The 16,073-nt window shown below is 47.0% G+C and overlaps 1 protein-coding gene across 3 annotated transcripts in view; it reads left to right on the forward strand.

The window, feature by feature from the left end:
* Positions 1–16,073, forward strand: part of LOC117776946 (receptor tyrosine-protein kinase erbB-4-like) — a 185,700-nt gene that overhangs the window by 82,740 nt on the left and 86,887 nt on the right. For all 3 annotated transcript variants that reach the window (XM_034611380.1, XM_034611395.1, XM_034611388.1), the window contains exon 2: positions 10,818–10,969. In XM_034611380.1, the coding sequence (XP_034467271.1) occupies positions 10,818–10,969 (152 nt within the window). The remainder of the gene's footprint in view (positions 1–10,817; positions 10,970–16,073) is intronic.

Consider the following 16,073-nt stretch of genomic DNA (forward strand, 5'->3'; position numbering starts at 1 on the left):
TTTCTTTTTTACTTTGTCACCGAAGCGACTGAAGTAATTAAGCCGCAGCATCTGAGGTCCTGCTTTCAAGGCAAATGAGAGGGGGGAGATGGGGAAGGTCAGGTGGGCAAAGAGGTGACACATCATTTTTCTAAAGTTTCATTTTTGTGTTTTTATTTATTAGTATTCATGGTACAGATACTCCAGAGACAAAGTAGAACCCGACCGATTTAGTGCTTGGCTGATAAAGTCTTCTGATGTGAGCCTTTCACTGACTTATCGGTTTCTGGGTTAATGTTTCCAGATAAGAAAACTTTCACTTCACAGAAGAAACTGCAGCAAAATGAGAACAAATTGTACTTTGTTACTATAATTCATATTTTAGATGTTTAGAATCATCAATTCAAACTTTATGAAGATGTTGACAAAGTCTGTATGAGTCGTTGTAGTTGTAGTAACTTCTTCACTTTGCAGAAGATTCCTTCTCTTGTTTCTTGTGCAGATTTCTGATTTCAACATGTGTTTACTCGTGTTGCTCTTTGTTCTTTAAGGCAAAGGTCAGACAGGATGTCTGTGTGTTAATCAGAAAGCTCAGTTTATCCTCTTCCTACCTGAACCAGTCAGCAGCAGCGTGCAGGATCCTCCGCCGTCGTCTCGGCGCTGTGGTCAGGTGGTAATTACTCACAGGAGCTCCCGAGTTCATTACCGCCCCGATGAGCAATAACCATCCCTCAGTTAGCACGCCGCGCGCAATAACCCGTTTAATTTCATAATTATCGATTGCTTCGGATGGCCACACGGAAAGGCCGGGACCATTTTTTATTTATTCATTTATTTATCTATCTATCCGTTTATGTGTTTTCATTATTATTTTCTGTTTGGTGGGTGAGCGTGAGAGCAGGTTGAGTTGGAAGAAGAGGCAGCGGCGAGGGGGAAACAGACTGACTCACACACAGACTCTCCTGCTGAGCGTCTGACAACTTGCTGGCTAATTGGCGATACACACACACACACACACACACACACTAAAACACACACACACACACACACACCGAGGAACCAAACACACGACCGGCCAAGAAAATCCTACACACTTTTCCTCAGCTGACAGCGCAGGGCCAGAAAACGGTGTCTTACTTGGATTTTACGAGGTTACGATGAGACACACAACACGCTCAGCTCCCCCTACACACACACACCAACACGCATGAAAACACACATGACGGGACCACTCATGCACACAACCTCCCTGGAGGTTTCCAACGGGACCAGCAGCGTTTTGCTAACTTCTCTGTTTGAGCCGTTCCTTAAACTCCAGAGGAGCTCGGACGTGGCAGCGACATATTAGTGGATGAAGCCCGAGAATAAACACAAACATGAATAAAGAATTGTTCCAGAACTAAAAAAACAAACTTGAGAATCCTGTTTTTATAAATCCACAAAGAGACGAGAGCGACGTGTGAATAAAGAAAATGATTCGACACACACAGTAAACACAAAAAACAAATTACCCTCCGTCCTCGTCCCCCATCCCCCCCCCCCACCCCGCCCTCCTCGCTCCTCACCATGTCATCGGCACGATTCCTGACTCATCAGGCACTATTTTCATTCACCCTCCACCGGCGCCACACGGGGCTAAATTATTGGCCCCTTTTTAATAAGGCTATGGATTGTTTGAGGGATGGCCGCGGCGCTGCTGTTGATTATATCGAAAGCCTGTTGTTTTATATCCTGCGAATGTCAGATTTCTGCTATTTACATCCCTCAACTCCCGCACGCCGGCGAATGGTTATTGATTTTGCCAGAGATGAATGGAGCGGCCGCGTGGAATTAAAACCAAAAAGACAAAAAGGGGAGAGATGAGGAGGAGGAGGAGGTGGGAGTGGAGGAGGAACTGAGAGACCTGAAAGAGAAAAGGAGAGGAGGAGGAGGAAAAGGAAAATTAGACGACAAATGAGACTTTGACTGAGGTCAGCGTTTGTAAATTCAGTGCCGCGTCTGGGCGTCCATCTTGTAAACAAAATGATTTTACTCCTGGCAGCGTTTCCTTCGTCGCACTGGGATTCAGCTCAAGACGGACGGTTTGATGCTGCTGCCATGTTCTCAGCCCACTGCCTCACCTACGGCTACAACACGTGCTCCGGAGCCAGACTGTGGATTCATCTCAGAGATCTGGGATCTTTTAGCAGTTTATTTGTCAATGAATTCATGTCGCAATGTACGTTTTTAGTGAAACTACAGTTTTGGCGGCTTCTTCCTTGAGCTTCTAGTTTCCTGTCTTTGCCAGAAACGTCTTCAAACGGACAAACTCTTCATTTTTCTAAACGTAACGTGACACCACTGACGAACTCTTACTAAGCGGATGAGCCCGGTGGTTTTAATTTCCATTTTCAAATCGTTTTAAGGATTTGTTTGTGTCAGTTTTACGGCTGAACATTTGAGCCAGAACATGGAAACAAATCCATTCTTTGCCTTTTGTAATCAAAAATCTCATAATCCACAATATGCATCTAATGAATCACGAATCGTATTGAAAGATCTCGAACTTGGTGTTTGCAGTTGTGCACGTACCTGCAAGTGGCACCAACGCAGTGACTCATCTTTCCCTCTTCAGTCTGTGTAGCTGTCGCCTGGAATCTGTTGTGTGTGAGAAGCACAGTTTTCTACACAAAGCTCTTTACACACATCAACATGAGCTGATTTGTTGTTTTCTTCTCCCACGTGAACTGATGTCAGTCGTCTTAATAAGTCTCCCTGAGCTCTGGGACATTATTTATTTCCCACTATGTTTTCTGTCTTTTTGACAGAACGTTTGATAAAATAATCAAGCGAGTAATTAGCTTAATTTAATCTACAGTGGAAGCAGTTGTTAGCCGCAGCCGTCCGTGCTTTTGAGAAAACGATCATAAACATTCATGAACCTCAGCAGGCAGTTCACCTTCTGTTCTGTCGCAGCATTTGCAGCGGTGACAAATAGTCAACAGGCGGAAAATGAAAGAAGTTCACAGAGTAATTAATTTTTGGAGTATGTTTTTTATTTTTACGTTTGTACTGTGGCCAAAGAGGGAAGAGGAGGAGGAGGAGGAGGAGGAAGAACAGGAGCCGGAGAGAAAACGAGAAGGGAGGGAGCGACGGAGGCGACAGCGAGAGGAAGAGTGACGTCAAAACATATGAAGGAGAAAATGGGAAGCAGAGTGGAACGAGGGAAGGAGGAAGGGAGCGAGGGAGGATGGTGACCGGGTGCAGAGAGATGAATGACATTTTGGATTCTCTCAGCAATAAAGCGTCTCCCTCGACACAGGCTGTCTGGGTTTAGATAGAGGCCGTCACACTGAAGGGCTCATTTGCCTTTCAGTTGCTCATTACATCCGACCCAAACTTATTTCCTCCACTGGGAGGCCTGTTTCCCCCCCGGTCCTCCAACTGTTAGTGTGTGTGTGTGTGTGTGTTTACATGTGCAGCCGTGCATGTCTTCTCACATACAGGATGTTTTTGCTTGGACGGTGGTGTTTTTGTGTGTATTTTCTTTATTTCGGGGAGGCAAAGTGCCAGTATGGACAGCATCTGTTGTGCATTGTGTGTGTGTGTGTGTGTGTGTGTGTGGGTGCGTGCATATGTGTGTGTGTGTTTCATTATCTCTCCGGCACGTTGTGTTTGTGACACCCCACTTCACTCTGTACACAATTTGCAGGCGACTGCTGTGCTCGGAATAACTCAAGTTTGTGAATCTTGCACCACACACACCATAATGTGATTTATAAAGGTAGAGTGAAGCTAAACGCACTTGAACAAGCACAAATACACACACAAGCACTCACACACACACCACACACACACACACACGCACACGGCATGCATATTTACACCAAAGGCGTGTCCTTTCTTAGCTACGATATTGAAACGCACAGTCCTTACGGCACAAATGTGCTCGAACCTTCCTTCATAATGATTTCTCCCATATGGTTCCTACTAATATTCAGCTTGGAGCCAACTCACTTGAACTAACACACACTCACACTCACACACTCACACACACACACACACACACACACACACACAAGCAGCCCTTCTGTGCTACATTAACTACAAACCTCATTTCCCCACAAAGAGAAGCCACCGGCTGAAAATTGGCTGGGACGAGTCATTAAACCTGTGTCTGACTCACACACACACACACACACACACACACACACACACACACACACACACACACACACACACACACACACACACATCTGTTATACAAATGGCCTCGCCCCCTCCCACCTGTGTCAGTGTCGCAGGTGACGTCCTGCTGAGGAATGATTGCTCTTTTGATGGAGGAGGTCCAGAGCTCACGTGTGTGTGGTGCAGAGGTGGATGTGCGACACTCATGCCTCTAAGTGTATTTCATGATGTGTGTGTGTGTGTGTGTGTGTGTGTTGTGCGGAGATACATGGAATGATAAGTGATGGTGACTGATTGGCTGCAGGGGGTTAAGATGCACAAGAGAGATGGAGGAAGGGTGTCAATGGAGGAGGAATGAAGACAAGTTAAAGGATGAGGGAGAGGAGGAGATTGAACAGGGGAGGAAGAGTTAGACATATCAGAGAAGGAGGAAGAGGAGGTGGAGGTGGGATGAGGAGCTCCAGGAGGGGTGGCACTCTGTGAGCATGAAGGGGAAGGCACCCTGCTGAGAGATGATTGATGGCTGTGAAACCCCGCTGGCCCTGCATCAGCCGCCCAGAGCTCGGGGACAATCTGGAGTCGGGTGGAGGCAGAGACCCCGAAACACAGACACCAATGAAAACCACTCCGGTCTCTGTCAGTGGGATTCTAGCTCTGAATGTTTTCTGTTGTTTTCACCAGTTTGTTCATGGGTTTGGACTCGAAGGATCCCTGGTGCACTGGGATTGGTGGAGCAGGCCGTGTGCAGGCGTAGCCTCGTTACTCTTTCAACTGGATGTCCCGCCTCCTGGAGCTGAACTCATTTCTTCAAAGAGTGAAAACACAACAACACTGCGTCTGTCACATATTTACTCTGTGACTGGTTTGATTATTACGAGGCTCTGGGCCGCTCCGGCACAGGGGCATGCTGGGACATTCACAGGAGGTCACGCTGACCTTTTTATTAGGTCTTTGAGCAGTTCTATATATATATGTACTAGCAGTGCATTAAAATGTACATAAAAGCTGTGGAATATCATAAATGTGTGTGTAAAAGTTGGACCATTTTATGAACCAAGGACGACCTGGACTTTAATCTGGGCCATCAGTCGTTTGGGAAGTGTCGCCGGTTTTTACCTTTTTTCCCCGTTTGCACTGAATCGCTTCATTTCCTATGGAGCCGGCCCCGGTGAGGACTGAGCCCATAAGCTGCGGCGCTGCCTCGTCAGCACCACCTCAGGAGCCGCTGTGGCCTCTGAGCGCCGCAGAGAACGATGATGATGAGGAGGAGGAGGAGGAGGAGGAGGAGGATGGTGATGGGGGATGAAGGCTGGTGGGATCAGTAATAACCGTCCAGTGATGTGGTCCAGGCTCGGTGGGTTTGTTTGAAGCCAGGTGTGTGGGCGTGTGTCAGCTCAGGTGTGTGTGTGTGTGTGTGTTGTGTGTGTTGTGGCGTCTATGGGATGGAAGTGGAGGAGTTTTCAGCCTCGTACCGAACGCTGAGGAAGACGCTGTGATGCTGACAGCTCAGAAAAGGCTTCCAGTAACGAGAAGTGAGTTGAGAAATGGGAAGAAAATGTGAGTTTTGTGGTTTAAGATACGACTGCAGCTTCTTCTCCTTTTGATTCTGACAGCGAACATTTGTTTTATCATTTTTCACACTTGTAATCCCGGTGTTTCCTGTCAGTTTTACTAAATGCCACAACGCAAATAATTACTTCTGCACTTTATTGACCAGATTCCTGAAAATGTATCAATTAATATAGAAAAATCACGGCATGATATTAAAAGAATAAAAACCTGTGAATAACTGTGAGTGTAACAAATAAGAAAAGTAAGAAGCAGTTCAACAACAACAAAAAAAATCATATTTTTCCTTTCAACATGTTGCTCTTGTTATTTTACCTTGGTTTATTTATTTGAAACGTATTGATCCGGTTTTCCTGAAGCGGTATCGTGTTCACTTCGCTCTGCTGACCTCTGCAGCTGCGGCGCCGCCCACTCAGGCAGCCATTACGGCTCCGAACGCAGAGGTTACTGCCTCTTCCACTGTTTACATGTGTTTACTCTGATGCGTAGTTGCTCTTCAACTCGATTTTCTGACAGAAAGGACATAACGCTCTCCTGTATTTGATCCTGTCCGTCATCTGAATCTTCTGGATGTGTTGAAATCTAGTTATCATCTCACTATTCAGTTATTTTTGAATCCGCCGCTCCTGCGGAACAGATTCACAGGAACACAATACATTTGTGTGAATTTGATGTGATTGATAAAACCTTTAAGCGACGATGGAGCTGGAGTTTTACTTGTGCAAACAGAACAAAGGGTCTGAAACCGTACCAGGAGGACGGAAACATGAATCGACAGCAGCCACGGCGAGAATAAAAGCCAGAGCAGAGGCAGGAATGTGAAGGAGAAGAGATGAAGTGAGAAATGAGAACAAGCACAGCTCAATATGTCAGCGAGAATAAGCGAGAAGGTAACAGTCTGCCTCCATCTCTCACTTCGTGGCTGGATCAGAAATGGGCGCCGCAGCCAAAACCCGGCGTGCGCGCTTACGCCCACCCACGTTCCTCTGCCCGTACCTGTCCCGCATTAATCACTGCAGCTTTCTGAAAACACGAGGAGGACGAGGAGGAGGAGGAGGCTCCGTCATTGTTGCTCAACTCAGTTCCAGGAAGAATGGTGTGAGATGGGATTAAGTTGTAATTCAATTTAGGGAGATTAAATTCAGCTGGAAAAGCAGCTTGAAGGGACGCGCCAGCAGCAGAACTGGGTTACACAGCTGAGAAGATTTTTTTGATGCTCACAGAATTCACATCCGCGCAAATTAACTAATGCACACGCTCCTCAGAAAACAGAGCATCATCAGTGCATGCACAGGCTGCCAGCTCGTTATTAGTCTTTCTAGTCTTTCCTGTCATTAACGCTGATTATCTATTAGTTAGAGTGTCGTGCACGTCATCAAAGCGAATGTGGAAACTGAGTCTCTGGACGACGAGTCACCGGAGGCTCCTCTCTGCTCTGCTGGACTGATGGAGATAGAAAACCCTCTGGAATTGTCGTACGCAACATTACAGCCGACAGCTCTTTATTCCCTCTTCACTGTATTTATCTGCTCGTCTGTAGTGATGGTTACGATGGTTACGATGGTTACGATGGTTCTATCACCAAAACCACGTGTGTCCGTTCATATCGATAAACGACTCGTCAGATCTAATGTCTCCATCATGGTGGTTCTGGTGAAACCTAGAGAATCCAAACCATCTGGAGAAGGTCAGAAATCAAAATCAATGTTGGTAAAAGTACGACTGAGAAGTCTGTCGTTAACGCGGTCTTATCACCATGGTAACGAGCTTCGATATTAAAGGTTAGAGGTTTTGTTTGATTTGTCGTGTTCCCGATAAAATCTGTGCAAGAAATGCTCGTAAATATAAAATTGTTTCAAGAGTTTAAAGATCAGAATTTTTTTTTAAAATACACCCTGACTGGCAGATACAATATATATCACACACACAGACACACACACACACACACACACACACACACACACACACACACAGACACAGACACAGACACACACACACACACAGACACACACACACACACACCAGGGCTGTCAAGTGGACAAGGCCCTATGTCACCCGATGCATTAACAGGGAAAAATGGCAACGGCTCAATACTTACATTGTCCACGGCCGAGCCAGAGAGAGAGAGAGGGGGGGGGAGAAGAATGGAGGGAGAGGGCCGAGGCAGAAATGGATTACTGGGGGCAGAGAAGGAAGAGAAAAAAAAAAAAAGAAATTAGGAAAAAAGAGAGATGGAGAGGAAGAGGTGGAGAAGATGGATCTAGACACTTTTCGAAATGAGCCCAGAGAAAAGAGCATTTACAGTAGAGCATGTCGATATGAATGCTAATGCTGCGGGACGTCGCTCCCACTCTCACAAATACAAGATTGTGTCTCGCTCTCTCTTTCACATCTGCTTCTTTTCTGCCTCGCTTTACCTCACACACCCTGAACCACTGCTGTGTGTGTGTGTGTGTGTGTGTGTGTGTGAGTGTGAGTGTGTGTGTGTGTGTGTGTGCTGGAGGCTGTTATTGACTTTAGAGAGTTGTTTTCTTCTGACTTTTCACCTCTACCCTCTGATCTTTTATCACCACGCACACACACAGACACACAAACACACACACACACAGACACACACACCCACCCACGCACACACACACACACACACGCACACACACACACACACACACACACACACACTTGCCGGTAGGTAGGTTTCAATAACAGATTATTACAGACGCTCGCTAACCTTTCATCACACACACACGCAGGGTTATTGATCTGACCAATTTTAGATCCCGGCGCAGACTTCCTTTAAGTTTGTTTCTGCCCTTAAATCATTCCATCTAATAACTCATCTGTGTGAGTGTGTGTGGTCAGCAAATCTCATTTATCACCGTCGCCGTGGTCCCCTCTCAGCCGTTGGGTCCCACGCAGCCTGAACCCGCAGCAATATGGAGGCTCGGCGAGCGGAGGAAGCGCACTAATCTTTACAGAGCCAACGATCCATAAAGCAATATGGGAGTTTATGAGCTCTCAATGTTGTTCAATACGGGGGCAAGTTCAACTATGCAATAGTCCACTGTGTTTTCTTTATTTCCTTCATTTTGAAAGTCTTGTACGTGGACGTAGAGAATATGGACTCTGTGTTTTTAAAGGACACGACAGGAGGTGAAGTGACACCTGACAGACGCCAATCATCTGACTTCCACCTGTAAAACCAATCAATCAATCAATCAATCAATCAATCAATCAATCAGACTTTATTCATGAGGCAGGTTTAAAAATCAAAAAATTAGAAATGAGGAAACACCAAAAGAAGATAAATATCAAAAGAGAAAATAATAAAAATGAAAAAAGAGGAATAGACAAAACCAGAAATAAATGAAAATTAGGGAAACAATTTTTAAATGTAAATACCCCGTTGTTATATCATCTAATAACTAATTCCAATCAGAAACATGAACACAACGTACAGCAGTGTGATCAGAACTTCCTAAGATGACAAACATAAAACATATTTAACGTCTACTTAGATTTAATCAGAAGAATTGATAGAAAGATTATATCAGTTAAGTTTGACGGTGGGAAATAGTCGATGATGATATTCAGAAGTCACAGACAAACTTTAATGAGCACTTTAATTACAATGAGCCAAACTCCATTCCAGTGTCTGCCACACACCCCGGCAAACAAACCTCCAGCCGTGCCCGTGGTTACGCGGTGCCGGCGCCAGCTGAACGGAGCAGATGGCGGCAGGACTGAGGCCCGGGAGGCTGGCTGACTGGTGGAAAGGCTGGCAGGGACGGAAAGAGATGCTCGATGGGTGGAGAGCGGAGGAGCTAATTACAGTGGTCGCCGCCGCTGGAGTCAATTGTGATGCTTTTATCATGGCTGCTGCAGACGAGCAGGATGGTTTACAGACGCAACATGTTTTTAACTTGTTCCTGCAAAGAGACGAAGATATGGAAGCTTTTGTTGTGTCGGGAGAACGTGGAGAACTTCACCCGTCTTTTTCATTCTCACACTTTCTCTTATTCCACTTGCATAACACAGCACATGTGGAGCTCAGGATAGGAGCTGTAGTCGTAGGTGTAGCTGCCTGTAGCGTGGATTGGTGTCAGGATGTGTGTGTGTGTGTGTGATCGTGCACTGTCATGGTTTGGTTTGTGCGTGCGGCTAAAACCAACAGAAAAGACCCGACCCCTTCTAATTTGCCCGTCCTCCGCACACACCCACCGATTGAAACCGTCTCCACTCGCTATAATATCTTCAAAGTCTTGTAATCTCGTCAGCAGAGTAAAGTCTCCGAGTGAAACCCTGTGGAAAGGTCAACCAATGCAATTTGAATATCTTTGATTAAACAGCGTGCCGGTGCCAGACCCAGACTGTAGGTCACTGCCTCAGAGAAATGATACTCACCCCTCTCACCCCACTTGTCTCTCTCTCTGAGTCTTGACACTTGCAGCTCCCTGATTGTTGAGGGTCACATCTGCCGCACTCTTCCCCCTTTTCACCAATCCACCTTAATGTCTCTGCCTTTGTCTGTTCTCTCTGTCCGTCTGTCCACCCTTCTTCACCTCACATAGCTGCAGTCCTCGAACGCTCGTGCCCTGAATGTGTCCTCTCTCGCTCGCCGTCCGCTCATTATCTCGCGGATTCTCACATTCTTCAGAAACTCTAGCCGTTGAACCGTGCATCTGCAGACGGACGTTTCGCCATGAGCCGCCTGTAAGTGCAGTCAGAGAATCAAGTTCGCTAGACTGAAGCTCGGAGGGAAAACTCTGGGGAAAAGAAATGCATCAATTTTTCACTGGGGGGGGGAAAGCAGTTTAACCTATCCAGGTTAGCTGGTCTGACCTTTAAGTATTAAGATAGCTAGCTTGGAGGCATTTAACCTGAACGACTGAAATGTTTCCATTACTCTATTTATTCGTGTTTCTACCAAAGCCTCTTCATTTTTAATCCCCACTTACTTAACTTATTCTGAGGTCTACGCTTCTTGGGCTCGGCTTACTGAGGCCGAACGCCGTGTTTGGGATATTTCACTGCACTAAACCACTCCGTCCGCAGAGAGCACCCCTGAAATGACACATGCTTTCTGTTTCTGTCTCTGCCTGCAGTTTGCCCCGGCACGGAGAACAAGCTCAGCACTCTGTCGGACCTGGACCAGCAGTACCGCACCCTGAAGAAGCTCTACGAGAACTGCGAGGTCGTCATGGGCAACCTGGAGATCACCAGCATCGATCGAAACCGCAACCTCTCCTTCCTCAAGGTAGGAACGGCTTGAAGTCGTCGTGTTTGGTTTGTTTCCTTCACAATAACATCGTGGTGTTTGTGTGAGGGTGGAGGGAGAAGGAGAAATGCTGAGTTTGAATGTTTTAGCTTCGGAGAGCTTCAGCACCACAGAGAGAGAGACAGACTGAAATGGAGCCTGACAGACAAACAGACATTCTATATTTCCTACATAGATTAAACTCAATAGTTCACCTTATAATTTGTCCCATGTCCCACGTGTTAACATGGAGAAGGATGGGTTGTACCTATACTGCAGCCAGCCACCAGGGGGCGATCGTCCATCTTTATTTACAGTTTATAGTTGAGACACATAGAAGGAACAGGAGTGTTTCAGCACCACGGACAGAGACAGAACTGGAGCAGGCTCTAGTGTTCCAGCACCACGGACAGAGACACCGATGGAAATCACTTTCTCTAAAACCCTAAAAATCAGCGACAGATTCAGAAACGAGTCTTTTTCTTCATCTGTGGAGAAACCAGGACTCCACTTGTACATCTGTCTTTCAGGCGGATGAATATATAACCAGCAGGAGTCCAGCGTCTTATTGTGAAAAGCCATCGATGCTGATTGAAGCCACGGCATCAGACAGGACAGTGGAACTAATGATAAGAGGCACTGATAAGAATTGCTCTCGGGAAACGAGCGGCACTCTGAATGTAAAGTGCCGTCACCGTTCCCCTCGGACACACTCGTCCCTCGGGTCTGCCGCTGCTCTCTCTCTCTCTCTCTCTGTGTGTGTGTGTGTGTGTGTGCATTTCCATCAAGTACCGAACGTGCACCAACCGCCTTCCCTCCCCCTGCTGTTTAATGAAGTGAGGTGTAGTCTAATTACTGGGCCATCGCTATCAAATGAATACCATAAACAGTCCCATTAGGCCCAGCGTCATTAGGGAAACAATTAGGCATCTGGGGGATTGTTAAGTGGATGTGGGGGGGGGGGTTAGGATTTGGGAGCTTCATGGTTGCCATGGTAACCCTGTAGCCATCACGTTATTGGTCACAAGGAAGCGAGAGAGACCACCTGGAAAATATATTTCACTTTTAATGGACAACTCACAATTTTTAGATTTTAAACTAAAGAATTAACGATTTCAGCCGCGATTCTGAGAAATGTTTTCCTGCCCGTTTGGACCCCAAAGTGCAACACACACACACACACACACACACACACACAAACACACAAACACTGGCAGGTTCACACAAAGTTCACACATCAACATGCACACATTTCACACACCACGTGCATTTCACCCGATACCCACCTCCGGAGCTGCAGGCAGTCGGGGAATGGCTAAGGAGAACTGATTCACTCGGACTCCTCCCAGGCCGCTGCTTCAAACACAGCGCAGTGTGTCCGTGCACAGTGTGTGTGTGTGTGTGTGTGTGTGTGCACGAGTGTGTGGACGTGGGGTGGATGCAGGGAAGGAGGAGGGAGTGAAGGAGGAGGGAGAAGAGCCAGAGAAGAGCTAGAGGGCTGTCACTTTTATGGCAGGCAAAAACAGCTGCTGTGCTAAAATTACAATGCTCAGCTACCGTGCCGTGGGGTTGTGTGTTTATGCCTGTGTACTGTATATCTGTGTGTGTCTGTGTGTGTCTGTGTGTGTGTGAGGAGAGAAGAGGGCAAACCAGGGCAGGGATGGAGGGGGGGGAGAGGGACAGGCGGGAGGAGCTGGTGATCTTTGCCTGGTGAGAGGCTGACAGTTAGACGGATGAGGTGGCTCCGCAGCCTCCTTCCAAACCACATCTCTCGGACTTCCTGATATTTCAGCAGATTCACGGTGAAGAGCAGAAATAATTTTTCTGTCTGTATCAGATCAGGGTCAGTTTGCTCCCCACAAATAAACCCCAGTGTTTGATTTAACAGCCACTCCATCACGTCGCTGTGAAGAGTTATTTCCCGCTGTAAAATACCATGAATGCGACTGCGGTGCAGGTTTGAAGGAGGAAATTACAGTGTAAAGTTGGATTATATATAATATCAGATATGAGTGTTGAATTATTACAGATCTGTAAGATTTAAAAACATATTTATTCAGAGACATTGTAAAGGGGTTTTGACGTCGACGGGAAATACCTCTAAAAATACATTTTTGTAATTTGTGTTTCCCTCAGACTTGAACCGTGTTTTTATAATGATAGAAATAAACTTTAATAGAGTCAAATCTTGTGTATTTATGAGACACTCTCATAAATATATAGATACAGTTTTGTATTTACGCTTTTAGAACTGAAACATGAAAAGGTAGAGACGTGTTTTGATTGAATATATACAAATTAATTTGAATTTAATTTAATTTGCTTTATAAACACAGAGGTTTGGTTTTGTAATTCCTTCTTTTTAAAATCCACTAATATTTCCATCTTCTTTTTTTAAATCACATTTACCAGCTTTCTTATCATAAGGAGTAAAACTCAGGGGTAAAGCATCAGGGCTGATTCTTCCCGCGGCAGGATCAGCTCACCAAATCCTTAAAGTCCGTGCATATAGTCACAGGTGTCTGATGGGCATCGCTGTGCAGCCTCGTGGCGTCCGCCCCCCCCCCCCCCCCTGCTTCTCTGGCCGCCTCCCGCCTGTCACTCAGAATGACCCCCTCTCCCCGAAGTGAGGCGGGGATCCTCGCCAAGTGGCCCCGCGCTGGCGAAACAACCGGCTAATGATGTCACCTAGGCTGAAGGGCTCTTCATTAAAGCCGGATCAATCTGGCCGCCAGCGCCACAAAACACACGGCGCCGCGCCAGGGCTGCAGCTGAGAGCAGGGGGATGAGGGGGATGAGGGGGATGTCCGTCCGTAAAGCCACAGAGAGATGTACACCCCCCCCCCCCCCCCCCCACACACACACACACACACACACACACAGGGCTCCAGCACTAAGAGAGAGATGAATGACGTGGCCACTGAGGTGTATACTTCATGTCTACATGCAGACACAGACACTCTTTACTCAGCTTATCTCTGGCAAACACCAGCTGGGAGAGACAGAGACAAAAGAGAGATACGGCTCCTCTCTTCTTTTTTTTTACCCGGCACTCATTTCCAATTAGTTTTTTCTTTTTTCTGAAGAAAGAGGGGGGGGGGGGGGTTTAACGTGGCTCTGCGAGTTCAGTTCAGCAGCCGAGCAGCCGAGCGGAGCAGAGAATGAAGAGATGAGAGGGGGGAGAGAAAAGAGGCTCCTCACACCAAAGGCTTCCCATTTTCCTTGGGCTGTATTTCAGCTGCAAATGAAAGCGCTCAGTGATTCTGCAGCTCAGCTCTTCTCAAAGAGAACATCCTCAGAAATCCATTGTGGAGGCGCACGTTTCTCCGCCTCGCCGCCCTCGTACGCCGCGCGTCTCCTGGCGGGACGCCGTTTACAGGAAGTAAATGTTTCTCTCACAGCGACGACGTTCACATGTATTTTTTGACAAACTTTCATTCTTCCTCGGCTGAAACTTGCAGGATCCCCCCCCCCCCCCCCCCTCTCTCTCATGTCCTTCGTCTAACCTATGAGATTAGTGTGCCAGTCGGGGAGTCTTGCTTGTGTGTGTGTGTCATTATTCAGCTCTCATCTGATCGCTCCTCTCGCTATCTGAGAGTGTGACCCTCTGCTATTCATTTACTGTGAGCCTCTAATTCAGACGCCTCTCTGTCGCACTGGTTTCACACGTCTGTCCTTCAAACTGCGTTCGCTCTTCATCCACGTTCTCACGATGCACTAAATGGCACTCGACGGCTGTATGGTTTTGATTGCGGCTTCTCTACGTCCAATTAAGAGGAATCTTTTTGCACATTCTGGACCACAGAAGATTCAGTTCAGATTTAAAGTCCTGTCCTTCTGTTAACTCTCTGGAATATTCAACTTCCTGCCGGTGACGATAAATTCGGACAGGTAGCAACCGCCGCTCTGGGACCTACGCTGTAGCATTCATTGTTTAAACCCGCAGGCGAAGGCGGTGGCGAGAAGTCCCTGACGACAGAGAGCAGGCGGTTGTCACAACATGTCGAGAGCATGACGCACACTGAGCCAGATCAATATCCACGATCATGGATGCAGATTTATGTTCCTGTCGTTGCGTGCTCTTAAAAGATGAATCACTGGCCCTCGCGCCAAAAAATAAACCAAACCAAACAACAAAAAACCACAAGTTACCGAGGGAGATGTAAGACTGCAGCTCATTTCAAACCTCAGTGTTTGATGTCATTCGCTGGCTTCACGTCATGATTTATTTAGAGGCTGTTTCCGTGGCGTTTATCAATAAACCAACTTCTCCACCTCATCGGAACAGGAAGCCATCTTTTGTGATTGTGCCCACGGACAAGTGGATGGAAGATTGGTCTGTTGGTTTGTGTCTGTTTACTTGAAGCCGTGTAAAGTATCTATTGGAAAGTCATTGTGTTGTTTCACCATGACAACCTGACTCCCTATCTGTGCTGTGTTTCGGGTCTTGTGGGGGAGTCGGGGGAGTCGACCTCCCCCTGACAGTGAGAGTTGTTATTTACATGGTGACACGCAGAACGCCAGAGGCCAAGGCCAGCGATGAGGTCAAGCGCTCCTCTCTTCTCACTCGCCGCTCCTGCTTCGCTATAGACGCTCCACGCTGTTGTGCTCCACGCCACACAATGGCTGTCAGAGCGCCTCTTCGCCAAATAATGACACCATGATCCCGAGCGGCGGCGGGAGAGGTGCGTGCTCGCCAGGAGAATCATACAGTTTCATTAGCCTCTGAACCAGCTGAGGAGCTCATAAAAGGATGGGACTGTCGCCTGGAAAGGGCTGTTAGCGTCTCGCGGGCGCCCGGCAGCGTCGGCATAATTACAGCTCTTAACGCTGGGAAAATTAGCACCCTGCTCGCACCAGCCAGCACCGTGCCAGATCCCAGTGGCACAAGCATCTCATAGGCCGTTAATTGTGGGATAATGGAGATGTACAAAGTGTCCACGAGAAGAAAAATACAACATTTAATTCTTTGTTTCATTTACAGTCTCTTCTTTGGCGCTTTCACCAGAGTGAAACTGTTTCCTGCAGTTGAGTCATTTGTTCGTCGGAAAGTGGAGAAGAGAAAACTCATCACAACTGAAAACAGAAATGCAAAGAGGGGAGA

This window comes from Hippoglossus hippoglossus, chromosome 2 (assembly GCF_009819705.1).
Source record: "Hippoglossus hippoglossus isolate fHipHip1 chromosome 2, fHipHip1.pri, whole genome shotgun sequence".
Taxonomy (NCBI): Eukaryota; Metazoa; Chordata; class Actinopteri; order Pleuronectiformes; family Pleuronectidae; genus Hippoglossus; species Hippoglossus hippoglossus.